The 27,310-nt window shown below is 41.7% G+C and overlaps 1 protein-coding gene across 2 annotated transcripts in view; it reads left to right on the top strand.

Moving 5' to 3' along the window:
* The first annotated feature begins 160 nt into the window (after nucleotides 1-160).
* cdin1 (CDAN1 interacting nuclease 1) overlaps nucleotides 161-27,310 on the top strand; it is a 55,796-nt gene continuing 28,646 nt past the window's right edge. For both annotated transcript variants that reach the window (XM_080512301.1, XM_080512302.1), the window contains exons 1-9: nucleotides 161-212; nucleotides 471-584; nucleotides 11,774-11,819; nucleotides 12,830-12,894; nucleotides 13,778-13,838; nucleotides 16,871-16,943; nucleotides 24,423-24,502; nucleotides 24,818-24,867; nucleotides 26,335-26,402. In XM_080512301.1, the coding sequence (XP_080368427.1) occupies nucleotides 484-584; nucleotides 11,774-11,819; nucleotides 12,830-12,894; nucleotides 13,778-13,838; nucleotides 16,871-16,943; nucleotides 24,423-24,502; nucleotides 24,818-24,867; nucleotides 26,335-26,402 (544 nt within the window). In that variant the 5' untranslated portion in view covers nucleotides 161-212; nucleotides 471-483. The remainder of the gene's footprint in view (nucleotides 213-470; nucleotides 585-11,773; nucleotides 11,820-12,829; nucleotides 12,895-13,777; nucleotides 13,839-16,870; nucleotides 16,944-24,422; nucleotides 24,503-24,817; nucleotides 24,868-26,334; nucleotides 26,403-27,310) is intronic.

The following is a 27,310-nucleotide window of genomic DNA, read 5'->3' as shown; positions in this document are numbered from 1 at the left end:
TGCAGACGTCGCCCACAGCAGACAAGCGTCCATGGATTTATTGGAGCAACGTGTTCAGCTTGTCCCGCCTTCTTTCTACCAAGCAACCAATCAGCTGTCTACATACTCAGCTCTGGGCGGACATCGACCATTCAGCGCGCTGCTCACACAAACGTGTCATCTTTGACTTCCTAGCGGGAAGTGGCTATCGGAAACCGACAGAGCAATCTGAGGTAAACAATGCGTATTGCACGTTTTTAATTGTCATAAGCTGATTTCCTAGCAGCCGATTGCAGAAATAAATGCATGCAGTGACTCCTCGAAGTGTTTTATTTCGGTATTTGCGTTTTAATGCGCCGTGTTAGCAGGTAGCGGAGCTAATGGTGAGTGGAGCTGCTTTCTGTCAGCTGGCGCCTTGTTGACGTCGTTAAATACAGATTTCCGAAAGCCAGGTCGTGCATTAATGCATCTCTCTGCCCTTATTTACACAGAAAAGACTCAAACATGAGGCTGTCCCGTGCTGATTATAAAGAGATATCGAGATGGACTGAACAGCTGAGACCTACACGTCAGTGTATGAGAATGTTGAAGGACAGATTCCCAAAGTAAGTGGCTGCACCCTGAACATCTTTTTATTTGTTTATCTTTTTTAATCTTGGTGCTTAATAGTTACCCTTCTGTTATGTGTGAAAGGGCACTGCATACTGTAAACTGCATGTGAAACATGTGAGCCAAGCCCAGCCAGCCAGTGTCCAATCCAGCTCCAGAGAGGACGTGACATAGTTTGAAATCTACATAGAGGACTGGGGTCAGCAGACACACAACAACTCAAATGACAGCTGCTGGGAAACACTCAGGCTGCTTTGATTGTCATTCAAACCACATGAAGAGAAGGAAACACGGTTTCCCAGGTAACAGTGTAGAGCAAAATAGATAGTTAAAACAAAAGACCAATAAGGATCAAATTGAACAAACTAAGCTCAGCTAAAGTATAAATACAATAAACTGAGACAAAAAAAATATGTGATTTATAGTATTGCACAGTGTACAGCTGCAACAACTATTTATATTGATGGGCAGGGCAATGCAAGAACAGCAGCAATTCACAGGTTGCTAAGGTGACCAAGGACATGTCAGTGTCAGGCACATTGTTAAGATGCAGCATTCAGTATTGGAAACACTGGTGTTGAGGTTTTGGTTTCAGTCTGCCATAATGGACACCATGTTCAACATTATGTTTCCTACATATACAAACTATACATAATCTGTTGATAATCATAACTTTGCATTTCCTTTTAGCCCTGCCCTCCTCTTCCTCCTCTCCTCTCCTCTCCTTAAAAGGGTCTTGCCTTTTGCCAGGTCGCTATTGTAAACAAAATGTTCTACCTGGTTTAATCAAGGTTAAGTAAATAAAACCGAAGCAGAAGTGATTGGCTAATTGCAGTGAAGGATTGCAACATTATTGCTTACAAAATTACATCAGCAACAAATCCATACTGTGAGAGTGTGTTTGTAAAAAGATGCATGCTAAAGGATGCAAACAGCGTGTGGCCTAAGAGGTGATGACACTCTTTTGCAAGCAATATCTTGTGGGGAAATACTGAGTCACAAAAGACATCAGATGGCCGTTTCAAGAATGGTCATTTTTGATTTATTGCTTTTTGTATTTTTTTTTTTATCAAAATTGTACACAATTTGGACATTTACAGAATGTATTAGTACTACACCTTTTTGGTCTGGTGCACTTGAACTGAAATGAGTGTGATGCCCCCGTTTTAGTTTCTTGGAAAGTAATTCATTTACATGATAGAATTTCATGATGATGATGATGATTAAAAACATATATGGAGAGAGAGAGAAAGCCTGAATAATTGAGTTTCAAGCTGGGGTTTAACATGAGTTAATACACACACACACAAAAAAAAAAAAATCACCTAAGTAAGTTGTTTAGTTTACATATCTATAATATGTTTGATTAACATAAGTATTTTGAGTTTCTCTTTGTTAAATGGTGCATTCTAATACATGGATAACATAATTAAAATGAACTCAATCTACTTAATCTTAATAGCTCAAAATAACATTACATTATCTCAACAGTTGTTGTTTTTTTGTTTTTTTTAGTATGAAGTTGTTGTAGTCAGGTGAAAGTAACTGAAATCTCCAATTTAGCAGCAGATTGGTTGAGTTTCCTACTTTCCCCTGTGTTAGTGATGTGGATCGATGTGGCAGGGTGGTGAATGAAGGGAAAAAGTGAGCGTGCAGGCAGGTATTGTGATAACCAGGTGAGCGAGGTACAGGGGTTGTGGATGGCTTAATAAATGAAAAGTAATATTGGGATCAACTAAATTCTGTTTATTAAAGATTCAATACATTGAGACTTACCTTAATTTATTTTATGCCCTATCTGCCCCAATGTTATGTAACATTCATTAACAAATTCAATTGAACTGCTATGATCACTAATTTGACACCGGTTTCCATATTGGTTTCCACCACAGCAGTAGCCAATGTTTTGCCATCCAGCACCTGCACATTCAGAAATCGAAGAGAGAGGTTAATGGTTGTGTTTGGCTTTCTCCTTGACACTGAGGGCCCTCACTTTATTGAATGTAACATGTGTAATCCCCCAAGGCCACCAGGACACCATGGCTGATCCCGCCGAGGTCACTTACAAAGTCGCATGTATTTGGCGCTTCCTCCTTCCATTGTGGCCTAATCACCAATCTAGAAGGAGGCATCGGGTCCCCAAAGGGGACAGAGTGGAGCTTCAGCTTGCCTTTGTTCTTATTGTCAGCATTTTTGCAGAATAAGTCGTGCGTAAAAAAATGCATCCTATATCCTTAATATTTATGCAGCGACACGAGGAGGTCCTTTTCGTGTTTATTCTGAGGCTACTTTTTTTTTCCTTTTGGTTTTGGTATTTGAAGTGTTTATTAAAGACAGTTCAAATACCTTCTCTTTTTACCAAAAAAATGCAGTACTAGTGTATGCAATAATTAAAGAAAAACATTGGAGCGGTTTCATTCCAATAATTCTGCACCATATCTCTCTCCCTGAGGTGCTTGGGCTTTTGTTTAGTCTTGCTGGTTATTGTTATTATTTCGTTCACCATAACCAATCTCGGGGAGGCCCTTGCTCTTTAAAATCCCCGAGTCTCGTCACTGGGCCTGACAGACAGGCACGGCAGCAGTGTTTTCACAGCCTGCGAAATTATTCTGGTTGTCCAATCAGCTGAGCTGGGCTCTGGAGGGTTAGTGATTGGACTGGCAGGAAATCAGGCTCTTAAGACATAACATATCGACTAGGCCATCCATCATCTCTTAGCATGCGCTCAGGCACAGCAGTCAGCCACCCCCGCCCCTCATCCCTCCTGTCCCCTCGGACCGTGTGGGAGCCCTGCCACTGCGTAAATATTGGCCAGGCTGGAGCTGGCAGGGTTGGGGTTGCGGGGGGGGGGGGGGGGGGGGGTTAGAGGGTTGTTGTGGACAGGCCTGCGCTGAAGAGATGGACTAAATAAGGATTTTGTTATAATAGTCAGGGAGGAAGGAAAGACCGATAATTGGATATCACATCATTTTGAATTGTTAGAGGTTCTTTTTTTGCATGCTACAAACAATGCTGAGGTTTCGACTCATCTGTCCGCTGTATTAAAACACTGAACTTATTTCAGTAAGTGATAAATCTATAATGAAATTTATTTTATGGAAAAAAAAAAAAAGATTGCATATTATGAGGCTAATGTATGAAAATTCAACATATAAAATGTTGCTTTGCTGGTACAGATCTGTGTGCTTCTTTGTCTAAAAAAAGTTGGACTGTAATAATGTGCGTTACTTCCTGTGACTGTCACATAATGATGTATAAAACATGTATTATCAGCCCAAATGTGATTTTTTTTTTTAAATTATTATTATAATAAAAACAAGCCAACACCAAAACTATTGTGTTGCCAGTGTTCTTTCAGTGCACTTGCAATTTTCTATATAGCTAATTACATTGGTAGAATTAAAAAAGAGGATGAATACAAATAACCATTGAACCATCGTCGTCACGTCTATGAATACTGTGTTAAGTTTAAAGAATTTCACAGTCATTGCTTTTGATTAACGTCTCAAAAGAGAAGAAAACTCAAACTTTAGACCAAATGATTGCTATACACCATTTCAAGGTAATTTCCACGGATGGTCTGTCAGTCTTTTGGCTGTGCCATGAAAAGGGTTAGTGGGAGGAGAGAGGGAGGGTCCTGTGGACAGACAGAAAGAGAGAGAGATTGCGATGTGGAGTCCCTCATCTGTAACGGCTGCATAACACAGATGTTGGGAGTCATCTGTCAGCCTGGCCTCTCTTGCCGGGCCCGAGCTGCTCTGGGGGGAAAAGAATTGGACACGGTGCTGTCACTTTTTACCCCCGCTCACAATAGAGGGACATGCAAATATCAACCCCCATTCTTGCCCTATCTTCTTTGCCCTCCTCTTAGCCAGCCGTGGTGTCCTGTCTAGTATTCGGACTGTGGCAAGGCAGTGGGGGGGGGGGGGTTTGGGGAGGACTCATGGCAGGCCAGCGCAGGGGGGGGGGGGAATGTGACATCAGTCCCATCAGGTCCGTCTCTTGCCACATATTAGAATTGGAAATGATGGCCTGCTCTCCGAGGCCTTGCCTGGCTTCCCCTGGGTTTAAAGGGGACCCCAGTCCTTCCACCATTTGTCCCCAGAGAGAGATGGTGCAAGGAGGGCAAGATAAAGAGGGAGGGAATGTGCGAGTCCTCTGTGTCCTTCTGTGCCACATTATGAATGAATTTGGATGTAATGATTGCCCCCCCCCTCCTCTTTAAAATGCCATTCAACTCACTCCTCATATGGCTTTCACAGTCATCAAAGTAGGAGGGTGAGGGGAGAAAAAAAGGGCAGATGCCGCTCTTTTTGGAAAATGCTTAAACAGTAAAGTGTGAAGCATCCCTCCCTGCAAAACACGACCAGTGCCTGTCTTTCCTTTCACACACACACACACACACACACACACACACACACACACACACACACACACACACACACACACACACACACACACACACACACACACACACACACACACAACTCCCTGGTGAGGAGTCCCTGAACGTTTTTCGAATCGGGCCCTAATGTGCCGTTTTCATCAGCACTGAGGCGGGCTGCAATATGGTGCTGGAGCTCGCTTTGGGAATATGAATGTTGATTAAGCATGCGTTCAGCCTTTTGAAATTCTGAAGAAGTGTCAGAATAATGGATGTTGAGCAAATGTCAAGCATTTGTTAATTTCTCTGTTATTTGGGGTTTATCTAGCATGATCTTTAGAAGAGAAGTGCGGGCCACGCTTGTTGTGGCATGTGCCATTGATATGGTGATTCTTTGGCTTCAGACACTTTGTTTTTTATGCTAATAACTCAGCTCAGGATAAAGCTGGGGACTTTCTCATTGATTATTTATCATGGTTGCAGTGTTTTTTCCTCTTTGAATACAACTTGGTTAAACTTAGGTGTTCAATATTAGGCAGAATACATTAAACTGGTTAACTCTTTATACTTTTACTTTGACTTTCAGCTCAGGGTTGTCAAGCACGTTAGTTTATGGGCTATCAGTCCAGTAAAATAGTGCCATGATAACTTTTAAATTCACACGTGAAATTATTTTTTGAAGTGGTGCAGAATATATGCGATGGAAATTATTTTCAACAATTTAGAATCAAAAATTACTACAATTTCAATATGAAGTGGATTTTATTGAACCCTTCTGATGCTCAATACAGTAAAATGCCCCCCCCCCCCCCAAAAAAAAACATTCTCCTCTCGCCGTTTCATTATGCTTTTTTTTTCTTTTCTTTTTTACAAAATTAGTTTATAAACTAACTAACTAACCAACTAATCTAGTTTGTTACAAAGTAACGAATTAGATTTGTTGGCTTTCGTGCAGATATCTCAGTGTTTCAGTGTGTCTTCTCCACTTACATTTTTTTTTTTTTCTTAAATCAGTGTTTTCTTTGAATTTCTTACATTTTGCTTGGTGACTTCCGGATTGGAGCCTTTTACTGGCTGGTTTTAGCCCCTGGGTCTTATGTTTGACACCCCTGTTTTAGCTCAACTTTAGACAGGACAGACTATTCTTTATTTACTTCTCTTTTCACTAATCAACTACAAACCTCTATGATATGGGGATTTCTATGAGAAGGATCTTCAAGGTGGATGTGATTTAAAGCATAAGGCATAACCAAAAATAGAAATGGACGATTTAAAAATAACATAAAGTCACAGATTATTTCCTCACTTCATCTTAATTTCCTCTTTTGTCTCGAGAATTAATTGAGCTGCTGCTTTGTAGCTCTCGTGAAGGTAGAATTCTGCAGCTATTTGGTAGGCTGGAAGTGGCAATGACATTACCCAGAGACTGATCAAGTGCAGAGCCTGTGGGGGCTTCCAGTGCACGGCCTCACACTTCTGGCTGCCCATATTGAACAAAACACAAACTGGCAGTTGGGGCTTAGGGGTACAACCCTTGAAGGCTGAGAGGCTGGCAAACTAATTCCACAGCTTTATGTGGTTAGATGAGCATTGGAAGGGTGAAGGGATGAATGAAGTGTAAGCAGAGAGGGGAGATGTAGAAAGAGGAGAAGCTGTGCTGAGTTTACAACTTCATGTCAGGCTAAGGAGTTCATGAATAATAGATGCAATCAATTACCTGATTAGGAAGCACAGGAATGACTACTTCCTCCTCATATTGTAGGGATGTTGTCCAAGCACCCTGTATAGATTGTAAAGCCTTTTTGGCTCATTTGGGCCAAAAACCACTGAGGTAAGCAGCCCATTGCTCAAATTAGGTATAGCTTATAGCAATTATATTGGATGCTGTTCTAAAGGTTAAAAACTGCTTATGAGGTTACTCTGAGAAATAAGTTGTTAATGTGTGTCCTGCTAAACTACTGATGGAGGATTCTAAGCCAAGAGTGACTAAAGCATAGGTGATGTTCTCGGTTTTAGCGTTACAGTGTCGTCTCTCCAGTCCTAAAACTACAGTACACAAATGCCACAGTTTCGCTGGACAGCTCCGGTAGACTCTCTTGCCTGGGGTTCTCTTTGCATACTGGGATCAATTGCAAGAGAACAATGAAACAAATTGCCTAGAATGGTACAAGTTTTCCAGCCACGCTTGGGGGAGTAGGCAATTGGTCAGTGTAATGTGTTTCTTTGCCAGACCAGTGGACACTCGCCACTTGACGAATAGCACGGATCTCATTTTCAGTTTTCCCTGAGAGCTTGCAGAAGCAGCAATGACAGTAATTACACGATAACAATGGCAGCACACCATAATAGTTATAACATGTTTTGCCACAGACAGAGTCGGGAAGATCCCCGGCTTTCAGGAGGAATCACAATTAGAGTGGTGACTGTGGGGACTTTTTTCGCTCTTTTTAGCGCCATTATATAACAGTTCTGACATCTCAGGGCACCTCAGCCGACAGAAATTTTAAAGATTGTAATAAAGCAAAGGGAGCTTGGTAGGGGTCATATTTTTACGTCTATTAAGACAATGGAAGACCGTGGGATGTCCTGTTGTGCCTCCGCGAAAGCCATTTCTGTCCGTATTTCCCTACGGCCTTCTACGTTTGTATGGTCTTCAGCAGAAAGATGGTGTGTGAGAGGTGGGGGTCATGATCAGGAAATACACTGGAATGTACTCCGAATTAGGCTTGTGTTAACACTTACTTCATTTATGGGAACAAACAAGTAATTTTATAGATGGAAAATGATGTTGATTGAATTGAATGAACAACATGCAGCGAAAAATTTAAAAAATACAAGTCTGTTATCTATGACAACGATTGTTTTATGGTGATTTTGTTGGGGTGAAAAGCTTTTCCAGTTGTAAAGCAAAGACCAAAAACAAATTTAAACTGTAAACACGTGTGCTCATTGAGCAAGTATTTGTTTGAAGCTCCACGACACACTGAGATTTCTGTTTGTTTCTATCCGTTGTCAAAATACATCACATTTTTACATTAATGCATATAAGGTTTTTTGTTTTTTTTACCCCGCACACATTTGTTTTGCTGCTGATGACGTTAGGCTTAGCTGTGAAACAGATGTTAGCATTTTGCCTATCAGCATGTGTAATTAACAGCATTTGCATATCCAGCGTTTTTTAGCTGGCATTCGGCTGTTATAAAATATTGGTCCACAAGAAAGTAAATTGAAGTGTTTCACTGGTGTGTTAATATCAAAAGTTTGCGAAGAGTCATTGAATACGACTTCCAACAGTATAGATGTGAGATTTTAAATGGCGCCAGGTTTCCTCACAATCTGTACAAGTGAATTATTTCATCCATACCATTCCCTTCTGAAAATTGTTTTAGCTCCATTAGTAAAAATATGTGCTCCGCCTCAATTAGCTCGCTCCATGCCCCGAAGAGTCGCGCCATACAACACTCTCTGCATGCAGATCCACCAAATGCTAAGTACTGTCACAGCATATGATACCAATGCCATTAGCCAGGTGGCTTTCATTACCCAAATTACAGCTATTGTTTATAATTAATTATTTGTAAATAGGAAGATTCTGAATATAATTGATAGCTTGAATTTCCCCCACCTCCTATTAATTAGAATGCCATGGATTTCAAGGCTTTTTGCTGCATTTTTTACCCCCCAGCATGGTTAAGACACCGATGCACCGTGAATGCATGAAGAGGGTAAGGCAGTTCAACACTCAAACTTGAATTTTTCATCCTCACAACCAGTGGATATCCAGCTTAATAGAGCCTGAAGCACTGACCAGACAGCCATACCAGCTCAGTGACAAAGTGAAAGTCCCTAATTGTTTTTAATTAATCTGCTGCTTTACTATTTTGGGTGCCAGTGCATATTAATGCTCTGTCTTACGTTGTAAGGAAGGGTAATTAGGTTGAGAGTGAATGATTCCCAAACCACTCTTCTGTCACCCAACCGTCTGTTTCCCCGTGTTCTAAATTATATCCGAGAGGGAGGGTTTTTATTTTCTTCTTCCTCACATAAAGGTCAATGTAAGATGTGCCTCGGTGTTACAGACCCTTTTCCAAATGAGTTTTCTTGTTCTTTGTTTGGTGTAATACGTTTCAAAGGAGGACAGTGATTAATGAACTTAAATATTCTATTTGACATCTTAGCAATACATTAAAGAAAACGTCTGGCACTCAGGACTTCCCCTCCTTTCATCATAGCTGGAGGTTTGTTTTTTAGTGCTTACTCCAAATATCACTTGGAACAGATCAAATTAATAAAACTTTATAATGTTTGTCAGTTTTATTTATCATATCAACAGCAGGTTGTATCCTTTTTTTCCATCTTTTTCTTTAACAATTGAGGAGAAAATAATCTTATTTTGAATAGTTTTATTTATATGTGTGTGTGTGTGTGTGTGTGTGTGTGTGTGTGTGTGTGTGTGTGTGTGTGTGTGTGTGTGTGTTGTGTGTGTGTCTGTGTGTGTGTGTGTGTGTGTGTGTGTGTGTGTGTAAAATGTATTATTATATTTTTTTTTTTTTAATCTCTTGACATCAGACAGTCCCTTGCATGAGGATATATTGAAATACGGATGTGGATGAATTACGGTAAAAGTCCCATTCATCAGGCAGATCACATCCTCACTGTCAGCCTGCAATTGGCCACATATTTTAGCATAAAGTGAGCATACAGTACCCAGGAGAGCACAGGTTGGATATACATTAATGTAAAGCCTGCAGTAACTTGCTGTTAATGTCTCCTAAATGGGTATGGGGGGGGGGGGGGGGGGGGGGGACTTTATAGCCATGTAAAGCTTGACGGACTCTATAAAAAGTAGACAACTCTACTACTGCTGTTAATCTAGTTATGTGAACTTGTCTTTTTTTTTTTTTTTACAAAATGTCTCAGAATTTGTACTTGTTTTGGTACTTTTGGTACTTTTTGTCCTTTTTAGCGATCGCAGTGTTTTCATCCAATCTGATTGCATTGGGAAAGAAAAACAAAAGCCCCAAAAGTTCTTAGCATTTATGAAACAGATATGTTTTCATAGATATTAAGAGCAGTTTATGTGCCTTTAAAGTTAACAGGGTATAGATTTAGCAATTAAGCAGTAATCATGCTCATTATAGAGAGTAATCCATTTAAAACCTAACAGATGTCTGTTCCGACGGGGGGATCGCGATGGTCCCATGCCAACAATAAGGCTGTAATGTTGTTGAAATGCTCAGGTGCAAGGTTGAAGTGTGGAAGACATTTTTTTTCTCTCCCTTAAGTGTCCACATGTTGACAGTTGACCATTTAATGGCCCACTTAATTGCAGTGGCCCCTTCATCCCCAAGCATCATTGTAAATTAATGCTGAGGTTTCACTGTGTTATTTCTGAGAGCGTCCCCCACCTTTCTCCTTCACTTCAAGCAGTCGGTCTCTTTTGTAACTGTAACTTTGTGCCTGACGCGACTCATCCGCGTGATGGGTCAAGCCCCCGAGAGCTTGAACGGTGGAGAATGAGCTCTTCTCCAGCCAGAGCGGTAAAATGGGTTCAAACTGGCATCTGGAGAACTCTGGATGACGTCTTTTGTAGGGCAAGTCATTATAAACACCCAAACTTTTCCGGGCAGGAAAGACTCCCATTTCGTAAAGAAATAGTCACAGACAGGAAACGATGCTGGAGATCCTTTTTTGCCTTTGTCCACACGTCACATGGTGATTTCATGGGTTATAGTGATTGATGTTGAGACCCCTGTGCCGACTCAATATTGTAATGCAGGTCGGAGGCTCCAGCTTCTCATGAGCATTTACACAGTGTTCTCAGGTGACTTGTAATGAAATGTCCATTAAGTTTAACAATCAAGGGTACTGAGAGTGGTATACTGAGATGCAAACTCACATGAGACAATCAATTTCTATATGAATGTGTGTGTCTGTACATTTTTGTTGATGTGCATGGCGTTGAGCTATGCAACATCCAATTAGAATCATTCTTGTCACACATTTAAATATCTTGAACTGAGGATATGCAGTTGAGGCCGTGTATTGGAGGGGTACGGCGTTGCCTGTTTTCCAGGTAGTACCTCTCTGTCAGGTTTTTGACATCGACAGGAGCTGGAGATTAATGCAGCTTAAGGCAACCCCTGGAACGGACCGACTCATGGGAGGCACAGCTTCATGAAGGGAACGTTTCCATTTTCAAAGCCCATCAGTTGCAGTGGAAGGGCATCACGATGGCCTTTACTGACAGTGGGAAAAAAGTCAAACTATTGCCTTTGTACAGCGGTACATTCATTGTGGAGGCAGGCCAAGACCAAAAGAGTTCAATTGCTAATAAGTGCCGTGGTTTCCTCAACAATTGCTCTTGAACTCTGTCAGTTATTTGCCTGAACGTCATTAATTTCTATCCACTCTTGTCATAGTTGGTATTAGAACGTGTAATTTTTTACGACAGCGGAAACTTAAATTACCCCCAAAAAAATTCGCTCTGGGCACTTTGAATGGACAGACAAAAGGAGGAAGGCGTATTTAATGTTTGATTGACTGAAAGGAGAAAAAAAAAATCGGCTATATTTTTCTCATCCCTCATACCTCACAGGACCTCCCCCTTTCTTCTACCCCCACACCATCATGGCAGGAATCCTTTGTCAGAGGTGTTCATCTGGAACAACTTTGCCACACTTGTTTTCATGTTCTTTTAGATTACAGGGCAGCTGGCCCCAGCTTTGAAGCTCCCCTCTCCCTTTGTCTCTGTGCAATGCACTCTGGTAATTAACTTTGTCCTTCTTTTATTTGTTCCAGTCACTCGCAGTCCACTCTTCTGAGCATCTTCTCCCTGGAGTACCAGGTTAGAAGTTTTCTTCCTTTGTGAGCCCTGACAGGTGCCTAATTGAATGATGAATGTCCCTTTATTTCTTTGTAATTGAACTGCCAGCTTTCTGATTGGTTTGGAGAATGCCCCCCCCCCCACCACCATCACCGTACCCCCACTTATTCCCCCCCACCACCACCACCACACACACACACACACACCACTTCCATCTCCTCCTCCCCCCCTTCTCCTCCTGCTCCTCCTCCTGACGTTCACGTTGAGGGCCTTTGCCTGCCTGAGCCTCAGTGGATGTCTGCCAAGCCTTCCCATCCATCTGTCTAATAACATCTAGCCCCTGCTTATTTGGTGGACCTGTAATAAATTATGCTAAACCATTATTATTCTGACAATAATAATTTCCCCGTGTAGTGCGGCTGCGTGTGCTAAATGTTTGCTGACTCGCACTGTCACTGCTGCTTTCCACGGCTGACAGCGGATGATGATAAATGGCCGCTGCCGCCAGTGGCAGAAGGCAGCACAGGCAGAAAATGGAGTCATTTATCATCCCACTGACAGGTGTCACTCACAGTGCCTGTCTCTGCGGAATTACATTTCTTCTTTTTGTGTGTGTGTGTGTGTGTGTGTGTGTAGTAGTTTTTAAATAAGTTGTTTTTTAACCAATGCTCTTCCTCTTTTATCCTCTGTCCTCTCCCTTCCCAGCAAGGATGGCAATTGAATTTCATGGAAATGTCAGGATGTGGATTGGGGAAATAATGTCGCCGTCTGATCGAGAAAAAATAGGGGGAGATGAATACATATTTTAAACAATGGTGGGGGGGGGTTGTAAAAGAGCCTTGACACTCTGACCCCAAGCAAAATTATTGAAATTAGATCTATGGTGATCCAAAATCTTGAAGAGAACAGGACATTAGAAAAAAGGTTGGACGAAACAATCATTTGCAGTTAATGGTAAATGCATCTATGATGATTCGGATAATTACTGCTATTTCTTTACTGATTTGATTGGTTGGATGTCTTACCAACAGAAACGGACCAAGAAAACAATCTCAAGACACCATGCGCCCGATGTTATGGAAAGCCACTACCAAAGGTACTGCATTACTCTGCTTTCCAGTTTTTCTTTTTCATTGCTTCTTTTAATTTAGTCTCGCACGCTTATTATCCTCCTCTCATCTCTAAAACGGCGTTTTCCTCTCCTCCCTAAATTTGTCTCCAGCTTATATGTGCTCTCTTTGTCTTTCTCATCCTCTGACTGAGCACGGAGCTTGCCAAAGCCACACGAGAGTAGGTGGGCCACCATGACAGTTATAATCTCCTCCAAACAAATCTCCACCCTCAGGATTCATTCCAGACCTCCACTTGCACCTGCTGAGCTAAACCTCTGTTCTCCATGTCAAGTGAAAACGGCAAAATAAATAAATAAATAACCAGCCTTTGGACATTTGCCTTACGCAGGCTTATGATGGGATGATTATCTGTAATTCAATGAATATGGCTAAATTAAAAAAAAAAGAAAGAAAGAAAATAAAGGAAGAAAACAGGCTGTACGGGGAAAAGCCTCTTTGCATATTGCAATTAGCCTTTATCAAGCTTATTAGGCCATTGTTCTGGGGAAAATAAGCCTGGATAATGCACTTCTAATCCACTTACAACGGCAAACCTCAGAGATGATCTGGGTAAGATCTAAAGGGAGTTGCAGTTCTAGCTGGCGAGGGAAAAAAGGCTTTTTTGGGCGGCAGGGGTTAACTAACTATCATATGCTTGTCTGGCTTCAAGGAAATTTGAAGCCCTTCAAGCAGTGCCGTTTTAACCGCACAGAGCCTGCCATATGCCACCCAGGGCAAAGTCATCAGGGACATTAGCATGTCTTGGCTAGCCTGGTCTAGCCCCCTAAAGCCCTCTGTCTGCCTTTGTGGGCTGTGTGTGTGTGTGTGTGTTTGTTCTCACTGCTGCTCTTCTTTTTTGTAATTTAGGTATCTGAGAGAGTCCAAAGCACACCCCGATGCTCCTGTCCTGCTGGATTTGGCCAATCAGGTAACAGGATCACTTTTCATTTATTTTTATTTTTTTTATAACTCGTTTTTATAAATTCCCAGCTTTGAGTTGGCTGCAGCTTTTTGTTATTCTCCCCTGTCTGCTAGTCATTATCAAAATTGGTAAAATGGTCGGCCCCATTATCAATTATTTAATGCAATTAGCTCTCAGCTCTATTAAGCAGTTGTGAAAATACTTTTTGTGTTTTATTATGTAATTTTCCAAATTGCAGCTCAGGCAGACTCCCCACAAACTGCGGACAGGTGAGACGGGGGTCACCGGTTAATTCCTCTCCTCAACACTTCATCAGTTGTTCATTTTAGGAGGTCAGAGGATTTATACCGCAGTTGATTCAGTAGCAAATGTATCCAAACATCTCAAATCCAAATAATTCAATAACACTAAATGCGTGTGGTGGGTATTTGTGTGCTTGCTATAAAATAACCAATTTTAATTTGTCATTTGCTGAAGTTTCTGTTTTAGTGCATTAGTGAAAATTAATCTCGTTGGCCACGTCGCTCGTGTGTGTAATATTTTCTACCTCCTCTGTGAATTTACATTAGCGAGAAGTTTGAAATACTCTTATTTCCAAATAAAATAATGCCTCTAAACTCTCTCTTTATGTTTGAGATGATTACATTATTTGTCCCTCTAGGTTGGGAAGCCAGATTTTCACCATTCAACGACATTGTGATCTTTTCATTTTGAACAGTGGAGTACAATGTCACATTTCAATACACGCTTAAAGCTTGATGGGTGCGAATACCATGCGATGAGATTTTAGGTTTTTTTTTTTTACTCTAAAATTAGAGTACTTCACATGCATCAGCGATACCTCAAAGCTAACTGCCATTATTCATTCTCCATTTAATTGACGCACAATTTTTTTTTTTTCGTGAAAGGATTAAATCCAGCACAGAGATAACTGTCTATGAACCATTTAACTGTCATTTTAATATGCTACTTAACATTTAAACCAAGCACTCATGGTCTCCCAGACTGCTAATTGATGTAGTTTCATCTCTTTATGAGACAATATATCTCCAAGAGAGGAAAATGATTAACAATGATGAAAAGTATTCATCGGTATTTTTTGCCCTCCGAAGAAGTCTGTCCATGAGGCCTTTTAATGCGACATTTGATGTTTTTCGCATGCTTTATGAGGAGCTTTATGCAAAGGTTACTTAAACATAGTGGCTGTAGAACAGGTTCAGTTATGCTGCACTGTATGTGACACCCTTTATCTCCAGGAGCTAATAAAACCTGAGTTTTACCCAACAGTAATTATTCTCATCCGGAATACAATGCTCTTTGAATCTTAGTCACATGTTAAGCTCACAAAATGCTGCTGTCTCATGTGAGAGTGGAGATGGACTCATGATTAATATGAAAATTAGGGAGATGCAAGTACCTGAACTAATCAGATGGTCCTTATTCAGGCAGGGCCAGCCTCGGTAATGTTGTCATTTTTCATGTGTCATATCTGATGCAGGTTACCAAGAATCTCGGGCTCTCTTGTTCTGCACAAGGCTTAAATGGAGAGTGCAAGCCAGAAATCACATATGAGAGAATATGGAAAGGAGATGAAATTTGAGGAATTGAGAGAAACAAAAGAACTCTGCTTCAGCTGTGGGCCACAAATGCAAATTGAGAAAAGCCATTAAAGGTCTTAATGAAGGCATAAACTCTGCGCTCACTTCTTAATTATCACAGACATGCAGTGTCTTTTTTTTATTTATTTTTTTTACTACAAGGTGCCTCCTTCGTGCAATATTATGGAGATGTTAACAAATGCTACTGTGGGTGAAAAGACATTGTTTAGACAGCAGCGTCTTTGCTCCCAGCGTTACCAGGAAGTATCACAGGAAAGATGAAACACTCAGCTCTCACTGCAAGCTGAGGGCAAATTCACTTTTGGTCCCCAATTATGCTAACAAGAGGAAAAATGATCTTTTGGCTGCAAGAATGTTGTTTCATAACGAGCTGGCTAGGAATGGCAAAGTCTTCCAGCAATATTCTAATTCTCTCTGTACTGAGTAGGCTGTAGAAATGTAGTTGTGAATTGCTTCATAAATCTTATTTACAGAATATATATCTAAAATAAAGGGGGAAATGTCTTTAAAGCGAACACATGCATCTTTACATACTCAATGGCAGTAATTTTTCAATAATTCATGCATGCTTCATCATGCTGGATTTACTAATAATCTGTTGGTTTTGTCTGTTTGAGTACAATCTTTCTATGTGGAAGTACATCCTACTGACAACAATGTGTCCAGGTAGGGAGCTTGAGCATCATTCATTAGTGCACTCTTACCTGTCAGAGCTCCATCCTGTTCTCAAACCAAAAACATCCCTCACCTCAGAGTGCCTGTGTTCAAAGAACATTGCTGCCATAGGTTCTCTCCTTCCTATTAGGGACTGAATTCCCATAGTTCCTCAGGTGTGTCCTATTGGTTCTTGCAGTTTTGCCTTGGTGATCATTCTATGATTAAAGCGCGCCGTTGTCTCTTGGCTAGGCCTAGTGTCTGCTGCTATTTCTTACAAGATAAGAGACGACGGGGAGGGGGTTCTCTGTTTGACAGAGGCGAAAGCAATTCAGCCAGGTAGCCAGCCCGCGTAATGGGCGAACTCTTGTTCCCGTGGGAAAGGTTACTGCAAAGCAAGGCTTTCAAAGACCAATTTGCACGGGGGATTGTCAAAAGTTGGGTCAAGGTTTGAGAATGCGATAATATAATTTAGGGCCATTACGATCATTATTATCTCCATGACATCACCCAAAGGTAGGCTGGCTGTGTAATTTCAGTGCAGTAATTCTGAGGCGTTTTAAAATATGTTTGCCCTTCTCTCTGGAAATGTGGGATTTAGTGTGAAGGTTTGTAAATGGAGCAATTCTCCGGAGAAGAATAATGATCCGTCCACAGCTATGTGTATTGAAGGTGTATTGAAGTACTATTAACTCCCCATTGACACTCTGGAGTTGTTTTATTAAGGGTAATTCTGTTTTATTTTGTTGTTCAATCCATGTAAAGGTGGATCTGTCTCCTGCACTGATGGCTCGTATCATCGTGGACAGGGTCCTTCAGAGCTTGGACGGTGAAATGCGTGAGTAACACTTCTCCATTTCTCAGCCTGTCCTCTCCGTCGTTCTCCACATCAGTCTTAATTGTAGCACTTTGTCTTTTGAATTCCCTTTCTGTTCGAGTCCCAATTCCAGCGGTAGCCAGTGTATTTTCAGCCTGTCCAACCCTAATGAGAGATAGACCACATTTAGTGGTAGCCGCATCCCAGGGTACATGAGTGGCAATTAAGTACTCGGAGGACCACCCACCTCTCATCTGCAGTGTGGATCAATGCTGGCTCACCTCATCAGTGTTATTTATAACACTGCTGATTTCTCCCCTCACCCTCCTTCATCCCCCAATGCATCCATCTATCCCCCATCGTCTGCTCTTCCCTCATCCTTTCTCTCTGTCTTCCCTCTCTCTCTCTCTCTCTCTGTCTCTCTCGCTCTCACTTTGTGCCTGTTGGTTTGGTGTCCTGTGAAGAAATTAAGTTGAAGAAACTAAAAAAGAATAACAAACTATTCCTCTCCTCTGGAGGGCTGATGGAGAATAAAATTTCACATGCAAATGTTTTATTTAAAAATTACAAAGAGATGTTTATGGATTCATGAGAATACATATCCATGTGTGCAGGTCATATATTAGTTTGTGACCGTCGATACAGATTTTAACGTTAACTAATTTTCTCGTTCTCCATTTCTACACCTCATATCTCTAATATCAGATACACACCGAGTTCCATATCTTTCCAGTGGGCCTGTGCTTGGGAGTGTGCATGTGTCTGTGCAGGCAGTGCTTTGAGAGAGAATCGTGTGATGTCAAAAAGACGTGCTTCCAATTTAATCAAGAAAGAGATTAAAGTGGATGTGTGTTATTTTCAACTTCACCACAGCACAGCCATTTGTCAAAGTCAAAGATGTGATTGCTTTGGACCCACCGTTATCCACTGCCTGTCAAAATACTAGTCTGAGCAGCTTGTAGAACAGGGCATTCATCCAGGAGACGCACTCTGTCTCAGATAATAGCACACTGCATCCGTCCATCTCCATACAGTGAAAACATGCTTTATTAATGCTCAGGATAGATTTGCAGCGGACCAAACTTCCTGTATGATCGTTGTTTAATTTCAGCCGAGGTGTAAGCATGCAGCGTCTCACTTTTAGCAGGCTCGCGCGAAATGACACGACACAGGGAGACGGGATGACTTTCACCGGATGCGGGACACAGTTAAGGACACTAGTTATGTATTCACTGCAGATTTTATCTGATCAAGTACTTTTTAGTTTGCGGCCTGCAATATAGACGGGAAAGAAATTCTGATGTTATACTTTCCACTTGTAAGGGCGACTTTTATCATGGCAGAAATTCTCTACCCCCACCCATCCACCTACCTTCAGTGACTTCTTTGGCCTCTGCACATGAATTGCTGCCCACATGGGCTGCGCGGTCAAATCCTCAACTCTCCCTGTGTGTATATTAGACTCCAGTAATGTGTTTTCACTTTGAAACAATGCAAGGATAATTGTCTTTGCTGGCAATTAGCTAACAGGTTGGTTCTGTGCTATTGGCAGGCATATCTGTCATGCCCCCCCCACCAGCCCCAGACCGCCATCCACCGTGCGTGATTGTGTATTTGTGTGTTTTGCTCGGACTCCAGAGGGAGGGTAGGCAGGCGCGCTGCGAAGATCAATAGACTTCTATATAAGGGACATTACCCCCAACTGGGTGAGTGGCTTTCCTTTGCCTAGCACCATTGTTTTTTTTTATTCCCCTTCTCTTTCCACTTGCATTTAAGAGACACAGGAATGGGGCCTTTGGGACTATGGAATATATGTACAATCACTAGTGCTGGATCAATACAGAGTTTTAAATTGTTTTCTGTACCTTCCTTGTTTTGTTTTGCTTGCTTGTTGTTGCCCCCCCCCCCCAACCACCGCACACACACACACACACACACACACAGACACACATGCGCGCACACACACACACACACACACACACCCCACCACCACCACCACCACTCCCACTCTCCCGCACCTCCACCTCCCCCTCCTTCCCACACACACACACACACACACCAACACACCTCAACATGACGACACTGCCAACAAGCCCCCCCCCCCCTTCTCGTTGCAGCAAAAGTATTGGAGAGCATCAGTCAAGTCGAGTGAAAGACTATCTGGTGGCGCTTGTAAATGAATCAATACATTCAAAGCAGTTTTATCGCGTATTGAATATGATATCAACATCCATAATGCTCCTTTGCCTCGTGAAAACAAACTGGGCAAAGGGGGAGGAAAGGTCACATGTGCACCTAGTTGAGGCAGCCTAAATGTGTCTGTATATCTATATATCAGGATAGTTTCTGTTTGTTTCATACCTGCACAATAACATACATTTTCAAAATGTGCCTTTGCATATGTGAAAAATTATAGCTTTGTCTTATTTTTATTTATTAGTTTTATACATTATTTTTTGGGGATCATTGTTATTGTTTATACAAAAAGTGCACAAAATACATTAATATGATTTTTTTTCTTCAATATTGAACCCTACAACTTCAAGAAAAATGACTTAATGAATGAATTCTGAGTAAACAATAGAAGTAATACATTTTTCTTTTTTTTAATCACTAAACTAAAGTTCCCTGCTTTTTCAAATAATAAGAATATGAGTTTATGCAAAGAGACAGTAGCCAATGCCCTCATGACGAGTGTTAATGACAGATATTTTTTTTGTAATAACTCAGTAAAAGAACATTTGTTGCATCAGAACATGGGCAACTCTGATCATAGTGAACAAATGTCATCCTCTCTACCTGAAGGCCACATTGCAATGGATTATTGAATCATTTATAAGGATAGGAGTCTGAATGTAAAGAATGAGCTGAATGGCTATAAATGTAGCTAATTGATTCAGAATACAATTGATAATTTCCACCTTAAACTGTGTATAGTCCCATAATATTAAAGGACAAACAGTTTTTGTTGAAACTGGAGTTAATTGACCTTCCACCTTTTGTCACCAGTTACCTTGCAGCCAGTTACCAACATCTGCTTTATATGCACTTTTTAGTTCATTATTATTATTTCTATACTCAATTTAAAAATGTGCATTCTGCAACCCAAACAAAGGACTTTCCCAAATTGTGTTCATTTACGTGCAAGTAAATCTATTCTCCGGAAGTATTGGAAATTAAGAAATTAAAATTGATTGCAATGGATGGATATGGAATGGGAGTGATGCATTGATAAAGTTATATTGTAAACCGTTGCATTCTTTCCAATTCAGTGTCACTAGATTACTTCTTAGAAGTCACTTGCAGACACACTGGGGGAGCTCATGCTCTTTCCTTTCCCCCCCATCGTGCTATCTCTTCATCTTTCTCTCTATTCCTCCTTTGACAGGACTTGATGTGCCTCTAGATTTAGACATACTTTTTTGAGGAGGCAATTTTGCTAGCTATTTGACCTTTTCCATTTTCCCAAGGCCCAGCTCCAGATTAGATTGCTGCTCCATGTTTTGTAACTATGTGATTCGACCGCCTTTAAGATTTATTGTCACATTCCTTTACAGAAGCCTTGTACGCTGGGTTATAAATGTCCTGTGTTTGATGTTAACACTGTGAGAATGTTAGTGTCTGCTATGATCCTTTGGTTCCTTGACAGAATTCATAATAACTTCAGTGTTTTGAAGATAAAGCGTGTTGATAACTGAATATTGTATTGCGCTCGCCCCACTAAAATCCCTACTTGCTGTGATTGTTATAGTTCCTTCTTTCTTGTCTTCAAGTGCTCCCCTCTTCTCTCTCTCTCTCTCACCTCTCTGCCGTGGCAAAGCTGCTGTGTGTGTAGATGCAGCCTTTTTTTTTTTTTCTCCAAATAATGAGAGCAAGGGCACTTCATTAGCAAAAAGGGAGGGAGTAAGGAGGCAACGACAGCATGAGTCTTACCGTGCATGTGTGTGTATGCAAGGGGGTGGGTGCGAGGGAGGTAAGCAGCACCGTGGCACTTCACTTGACAAGTATACTAATTACTCCTTTTCAACAGAGAAGCTCCAGTCAGCTTCTGCCACAGTCTAATGGCCTGACCTGGGAAGCCTCGCTCCACAGCAGAGCCTCCCGAGCAGATCTACTATTTCTACAGACACACGCACACACACACACACACACACACACACACACACACACACACACACACACACACACACACACACACACACACACACACACACACACACACTCTACACACACAAATGTAGAGTCTCATCTCACCGCTATCAGGAAGAATCAGGTGGAAGCAGATCAGTTCTGCCCCAGTAACCTCTTCGGGGACTGGGCTCCTCCTGCACAGGAGATACCACCTCATATCATCAACTAGCACCTACACACCACCACAGATAGTTTAAAAAAAAAAAAAAAAAGGCATTTGTCCCCCCCCCCATGTCTCCCACTCACCCTCTCTCTTTCCCATCCTCTGTTTTTTTTTTCAGTGCGGGGGGATAAATTTAAAAGGAGTAAATTGGAAAATCAAATGAGGGCTTTAGGCAGCCGCAGAGATTTGCAGAGCTGTCGGCCAGTGTTGGAGAGCCTCATCCATCATGTCCCACAAGTAGTCAATTCCTCTAGTATCTGTAAATGTTTTCAGATATTAGCCAATTTATATGCTCCGAGATTCATCATGGAAAATCAGCTTTAGCGGCGCACATTATCAGGACCTGTCTCTCCTTTGCTCCATGAAGTTTGATGAACGAGTGCCCCTCCACAGCTCAATGACTTGTGCATGGGGAGTGCGTGGTAAGGGGGGTGTGGGCATATAGGGGAAATGGGTAACTGCCCCCCCCCCCCCCCCCCCCACTCCATCCCCACCCATAGGAAAAAGTGGGTTTTTTAATTAATAAACAAACTTGCAGAGGAGCTCATCAGTGTCAGGGGCAATAACAATCGTCATCTGTTATTGTTTATTACGGTCCTCCCCCAACAAATGCTGCTATTTAATGAGGTTTCCCCGCATTTTTTTGTGTTAGAGATAATGACTTTTTCACCCTAGTGGAGAAAAGAAGAGGAGTTACAAATGACACAAGTAAGCAATGAGAAATCCAACACACATTATGCCGCTGCTAGTTTACCTTGTTTTTGGGGTTGCATATGAAAACAGGTTTGTGATTTGTTTACACTGTTTGTTTTCTTTTGCAAATCCCAATGGAGGCGTCGCGTTTCACATCTATTATTCTCCTCTCCTCTGTTCTTTGCTGTTCAGATGTCGACGGTGTGATATGGTGCCTTATTCAGAATTTATACCAACATGGGACAATTACAGTAAATTTGCTGAATGTTTACAAGGTGCAAAGTTGTGCTGCAGGGCTTTGTTCTGTGTGTCTGGTGTTCTTCAGATTGTGCTTTTTATTTCCCGCCACGCGCCTGTGTGTGTGTGTGTGTGTGTGCCTTGAGTGTGTATATTTAAAGAGCAGAGCTCGTGTGTTTGTGCGTGTGCGGCAGATAGGAGCTCAGGGTGCTGTAGAGGTGTGCTACCGTGCAAGGCGGGGGCGTCTTTAATAAATGTATGCTGATGTTGGAGGCTGCAACCATGCGAAGGATGCAAGGGCCCTGTTGTTATTTACTGCTGTGTTTGTGCACAACAGCGAATCCTGTGCCTGCAAATGGCATTACGGCCTGTGATGAATGAGCATTAGGGTAAACTCATTTTAAAAGCATCCTGATTTATTAGCAGTCTGGCCTTCCATTTTCATCAGGTCAATGCTTGGCTGAAATTTCACAATGTCAGCGCCAAGGTCACCTCTTTATGGCTATTTTTAACCCCATCGCTCAAAAAGCAGGAGAAAGGGATCTTATCACTTATTATTGCCAGGTACCAAAAATACCCCAGCACAAGGAGAGAAAATAAAAAAGTCCTAGAAATGTGTGTTATATGAGAGACCAAAATGTGGTGGTGGTCAACCTCCAATTATGAGCACTAGTAAGACAAGAGCTTTAATGGCTAACGTTTGCCTTCGGGGAGGTTTATTACACACTACTGTTTTGCAGAAGCAGCGTCAAATCTATAAAACGACCATTAGGAAGAGGGAAAAAATCAATCAAAATGCCATTAAAGTGGAATAAGTTGCCAATATTGCTGATGTGGTTGCGGGTCCTTTGATTTTCCTTCAGATTATTAGGCACAGTCGAGTAGTGACTTTGTTAAGGGAAACCAGTGTTGTTGGGGAGTAATATGTCTCCTGGCTTCATAAAGTTTGCTGCCTCATATTTCCCACTTTATTGATTATCCATTATCATTTGTCATGAAGTGTCCTAACTCAAGGGGAAAATATAACCCTCTTTCTTCACCACCGCCTGCACTGCACAGGAGCATGGTATGGATCTGCGTGTGAAGGTACCAATCTCCGAGAAAAATGAGCAGAGAAATAAAGCACGGCCCTGTGCCTTGCAGCTCTAAGAAGGAAAGTGGGGTTATGGGGGTGGGCTGGGGGAGCACCGTGACTGGGAGACACTGAAACACAAACCTGGTTGCAGGAGGGGAAAAAGATGGAGACAAAAAACAGAATAGAGGGGAGCATGCTGAATGGGCTTTGTTCTTCCTGCACCCTCCCTGCTTTGGATTTCATCATAGCATAGTTGAGGAATCACAGCACTGTTTGTCCTTTGTGGTAGTTTTTTTTTTTTTCTTCTTCTTTTTTCTACACCAGAGAAGGCAGCGCATAGTGAAAGATAACAGAAAAAAGGTTTTAAGTGTTTTGCTGTTAATGAAAACTCATTTAACAGAGGTTTAATGATCCAGGCAGTAATCAATTGATCCTTTTTCATTTCTTTTTTTTTTTTTTTTAATGGTCTTTATTTTATTCATTTTTATAAATCCCCAAATACTCTGTCCTGTCTTCAACAGATATGTGCAATTTTCTAAATGAGCTTAGGAATTTCTACAGTGTTAGTAAAGGCATCATCCATGCCTGAAATGTGAATAGAAACATTCCTTGTATTGTCTGTAATGCTGCAAGTCTGTCAGGAGCTTGTGTATATATATCACTAAAATGGCGTGCCTCAACCATTTCGTCACACAATGATACAATCCATTTAATCCCAATCTTTTTAAGAAATGATTTAAGGAATTTTTTGCTGTTGCAGTAACAGCGAGTCGATCCGGCAGGCGTTCCTTCCTGATTTATAATGTTGGCAAAGGAAGAATGGGGAAGAGAGATGCAGAATAGTCGGCGTTCATAACATAGATAAACTACATGAAGTGCCTGTGCTCTGGACTGAAACATTTATCTATAGAAAATCTGTATAGACACCAAGCAGCCATCACATGAACAAGACAAAAAAAAATACTACACTAACAGTAGTATGGTGAATTACAGTATGTCCAGGTTGTCTTTTGTCTCTATATTCACTGTGTTGGATTTAATGCTGACTGTTGTTTTCGATGAATGCAAGGTTTTTGATTCAGAGTATACGGACTGTTGTCATTTATGTTTCTCTTTGTCTCCTTTTCTGTTTTGTTCTCAGCATCCAAAACTGTCATCAGCAGCATGATTAAGGACCCATCACTTATTCCAGACCCAATATTGGCCCGTAATATCTACCAAGTAAGATTTAAGTTTTGATTTGTTATACATTCAATAACCCCAAATGCTTCCATTAAGAAAGATCTATCTCTAATGCCAGAATTCCATTGCTCGTGTGCCTAAAGTTTCGAAATGTTACTCCAGCGCCTGGCTGACAGGCGGCATCGGGCTCGTATGTGTGTTGATGAGGTAATGTGAGTGCCGGTGGTCATGTCTGCCAATCTGCCATCCTCTCCTGTGTTTTCCCTTTTCCCAACACTCTCCGGGCTTTCCTCACCTCCCCGACACCCACCCACCCTTTTGGCGCGCCATAATATTTCTTCCCCCTCTTTTCAGTGCACAATAAATGACTGCTGTTATGGACCGCTGGTAGACTGCATCAAACAGTATCCTATCCCATAAAATTTTAAGCCTGAAATTGACGAGGAGCTATTGAAGGGGATGAGATGTGTCTGGCTTCACCTGACATAAAAGTTCTGCTTCACAGAGGAAGTGTTTCATCCTTCCTGCCAGCCCACTATCACCAACGCCGGGGCTGGAAGGCGATGGAGGAAAGGGGAGGAGGCTGGGATGCGCTGATCGAAATGCACATCCATGTGCATGCAGTGGATCAGACTCAATGTTCTATGATACCAGAAGAAATGATCATTTGCAAGCCCGGCGGAAGAGAAATAACAAATTTTGAATGAACTTTGAGCCTTTTTAATTGGATTGTATCAAGTGGTGAACATTATCACACTGTTTAGAACCATGGGGGGTTTAGGCCACTTCACACCAGCGTAAATATTAATTAGCATTCAATTGATTCGTGGTTCAGTTGTGTGCTTTGAGCACAACTCCTGAACATATTTATTCTAGTAAGGCCCTGGCCTCGCCAATAAAGCCAGAATGAGAGTGAAGGCTATTTGGGGGCAGCCAGCTGGGTCGGAGATCGACTATTTCCTGGGGGAGGAGACTTATTTGAATGAGTGTACATGTGTATGATCGTATGTTATTGTGTCTGTCCAGGCGTCCTCGTGTGTGGTGGGGCTGTGTTGTTCTGTTCATAGTCAGTCAACCCTGTCCCCTCCTGCCCTCCTTCCGCATCTCCCCTTTTTGCCTTTATGTGGCGGTCCTCTCAGTGTCAACTTAGTCAGTTTCTGTGCCACAAAGACTTCATGATACCCGCCCCACTGCTCAGCGCTTTCAAAGAAGTCCTCATGAGAAGAATACCTCTTTATGCATGTGTGATAGTCACAGTACAAATATTAATTTGAACTTTGTTTGTTTCAGCCATCAGAACTGACCTTTTTAAACTCTTGTGAAAAACAAGAAGTTATGCTTCTTTAGTATTCAGCCTTATTATTTGCAAGGCTCCACCCAGGTGCATCAAGACTCCTGAAACTTAATAAAGAATGACAGATACCAGATAAAAGAATTTTCCCTTGAAGATTTTTCGAAAAATGAGCAGAGCATTTCAAAGGTCCAAGCACTTCATGCATTTTGCCAAACTGCCATTTGTTTCGCCTGACTCATTTAGCTAATGCACTTTGGAGATTTGTTGTGAAAGCAGATTCAAGTTGACCTGAAATTTCTGAATATGCCCTACATTGACATGACAGAAGTGACTTTCACTTTGCATAGTAAACCAATAGCGGAGGGAAATCAGTGTCTAATCCTGAGCTGATGTCAAAACATGCACATGCCCTGTTGATCCCGCATCGTGTCTGTACTCTTGAGCTTCCACAGTTATCAGCTTTACAAACTTGCAGCAGAATTCCCGTGTATTTCATTTTCACGCCACGGCCGGTTCTTGTAAACATGAAGTGTTGCTATTTCTGTATGTTTGTGGGAATCCTTGACTCTATTCTCAGTGCTATCGGCCATGAGCATGAGGTACTGCTCCGTGACAAGCTGAAGGAGAAGAACCTTTCTTTTCTCGGTAAGCCAACTCGTAATTTCCTCAGAAGGATTTTAAAATGATTAAGCTCATGCAACTATAGCCTTTTGATAAAGCTCATTGAAAGAAGGCCAATACTTGACTGATGCAAACAAGGAGTTGTTATGTGCACCTGGATGCGTATGCTCAAACCTCTGGTGAATTTGTAAAGAACAAAAGCTTCAAAAGTTGTTCTGTTTCATTGAATACACAGTCCCCTCAGGTTGCCCTCCAGTGTTTTTTCAAGAGCTGAATTTCTAAAAATGCATAAGAATGCATATTATGTCCGCAATAAAAGTAACTTCAAAGACTGATCACCAGAATATATTTCAGGGAATCAATTGTTTTTGTATGTGATTGTCATATCTTCAAACTTTGACACGCTTGTATTATGATAGTTTCTGCTTTGTTTTAATGAACTTAATTAATGGTTAATGGCCCAGGTATGATTTTGTTGGTCACAATCTCAATCCTGTCTTCCCCCATTCACCTCCATCCCATCATCATCATCATCATCATCATCATCATCATCATCATCATTATCCCCTAGGTCAGATGAGTGATGAAGTATAAAAGTCATTCTCTATGTCATTAAGACCATATCATTTATTTGGACATTGAGCACTGACCTTTCTTCGGGGCTGCAAAGAGTACTGTTCTAAAACTGTCAGAGTTCAGGGGGCACCAGGGCCACTGAAGCAGCCTCACCCCCATCTGATAAATGGATTGGAAATAAGCTGCCCAACAGCGGGGATGGCCCATTAATTTTAATCAAAGCTGATGTAAAGAGGCGATCAGAGCCACATGAGTATGTCAACAGCCCAGTGGGTGTGAACCGAGGCTGCCACATATCCCACCACATACACATCCACACCTGCATTACCACATCCAGGATGCCCCTGTGCAGCACG

The sequence above is a fragment of the Blennius ocellaris genome (assembly GCF_963422515.1).
Source record: "Blennius ocellaris genome assembly, chromosome: 17".
In the NCBI taxonomy this organism is placed as follows: Eukaryota; Metazoa; Chordata; class Actinopteri; order Blenniiformes; family Blenniidae; genus Blennius; species Blennius ocellaris.
This window is presented reverse-complemented; position numbering and strand designations above follow the sequence as displayed.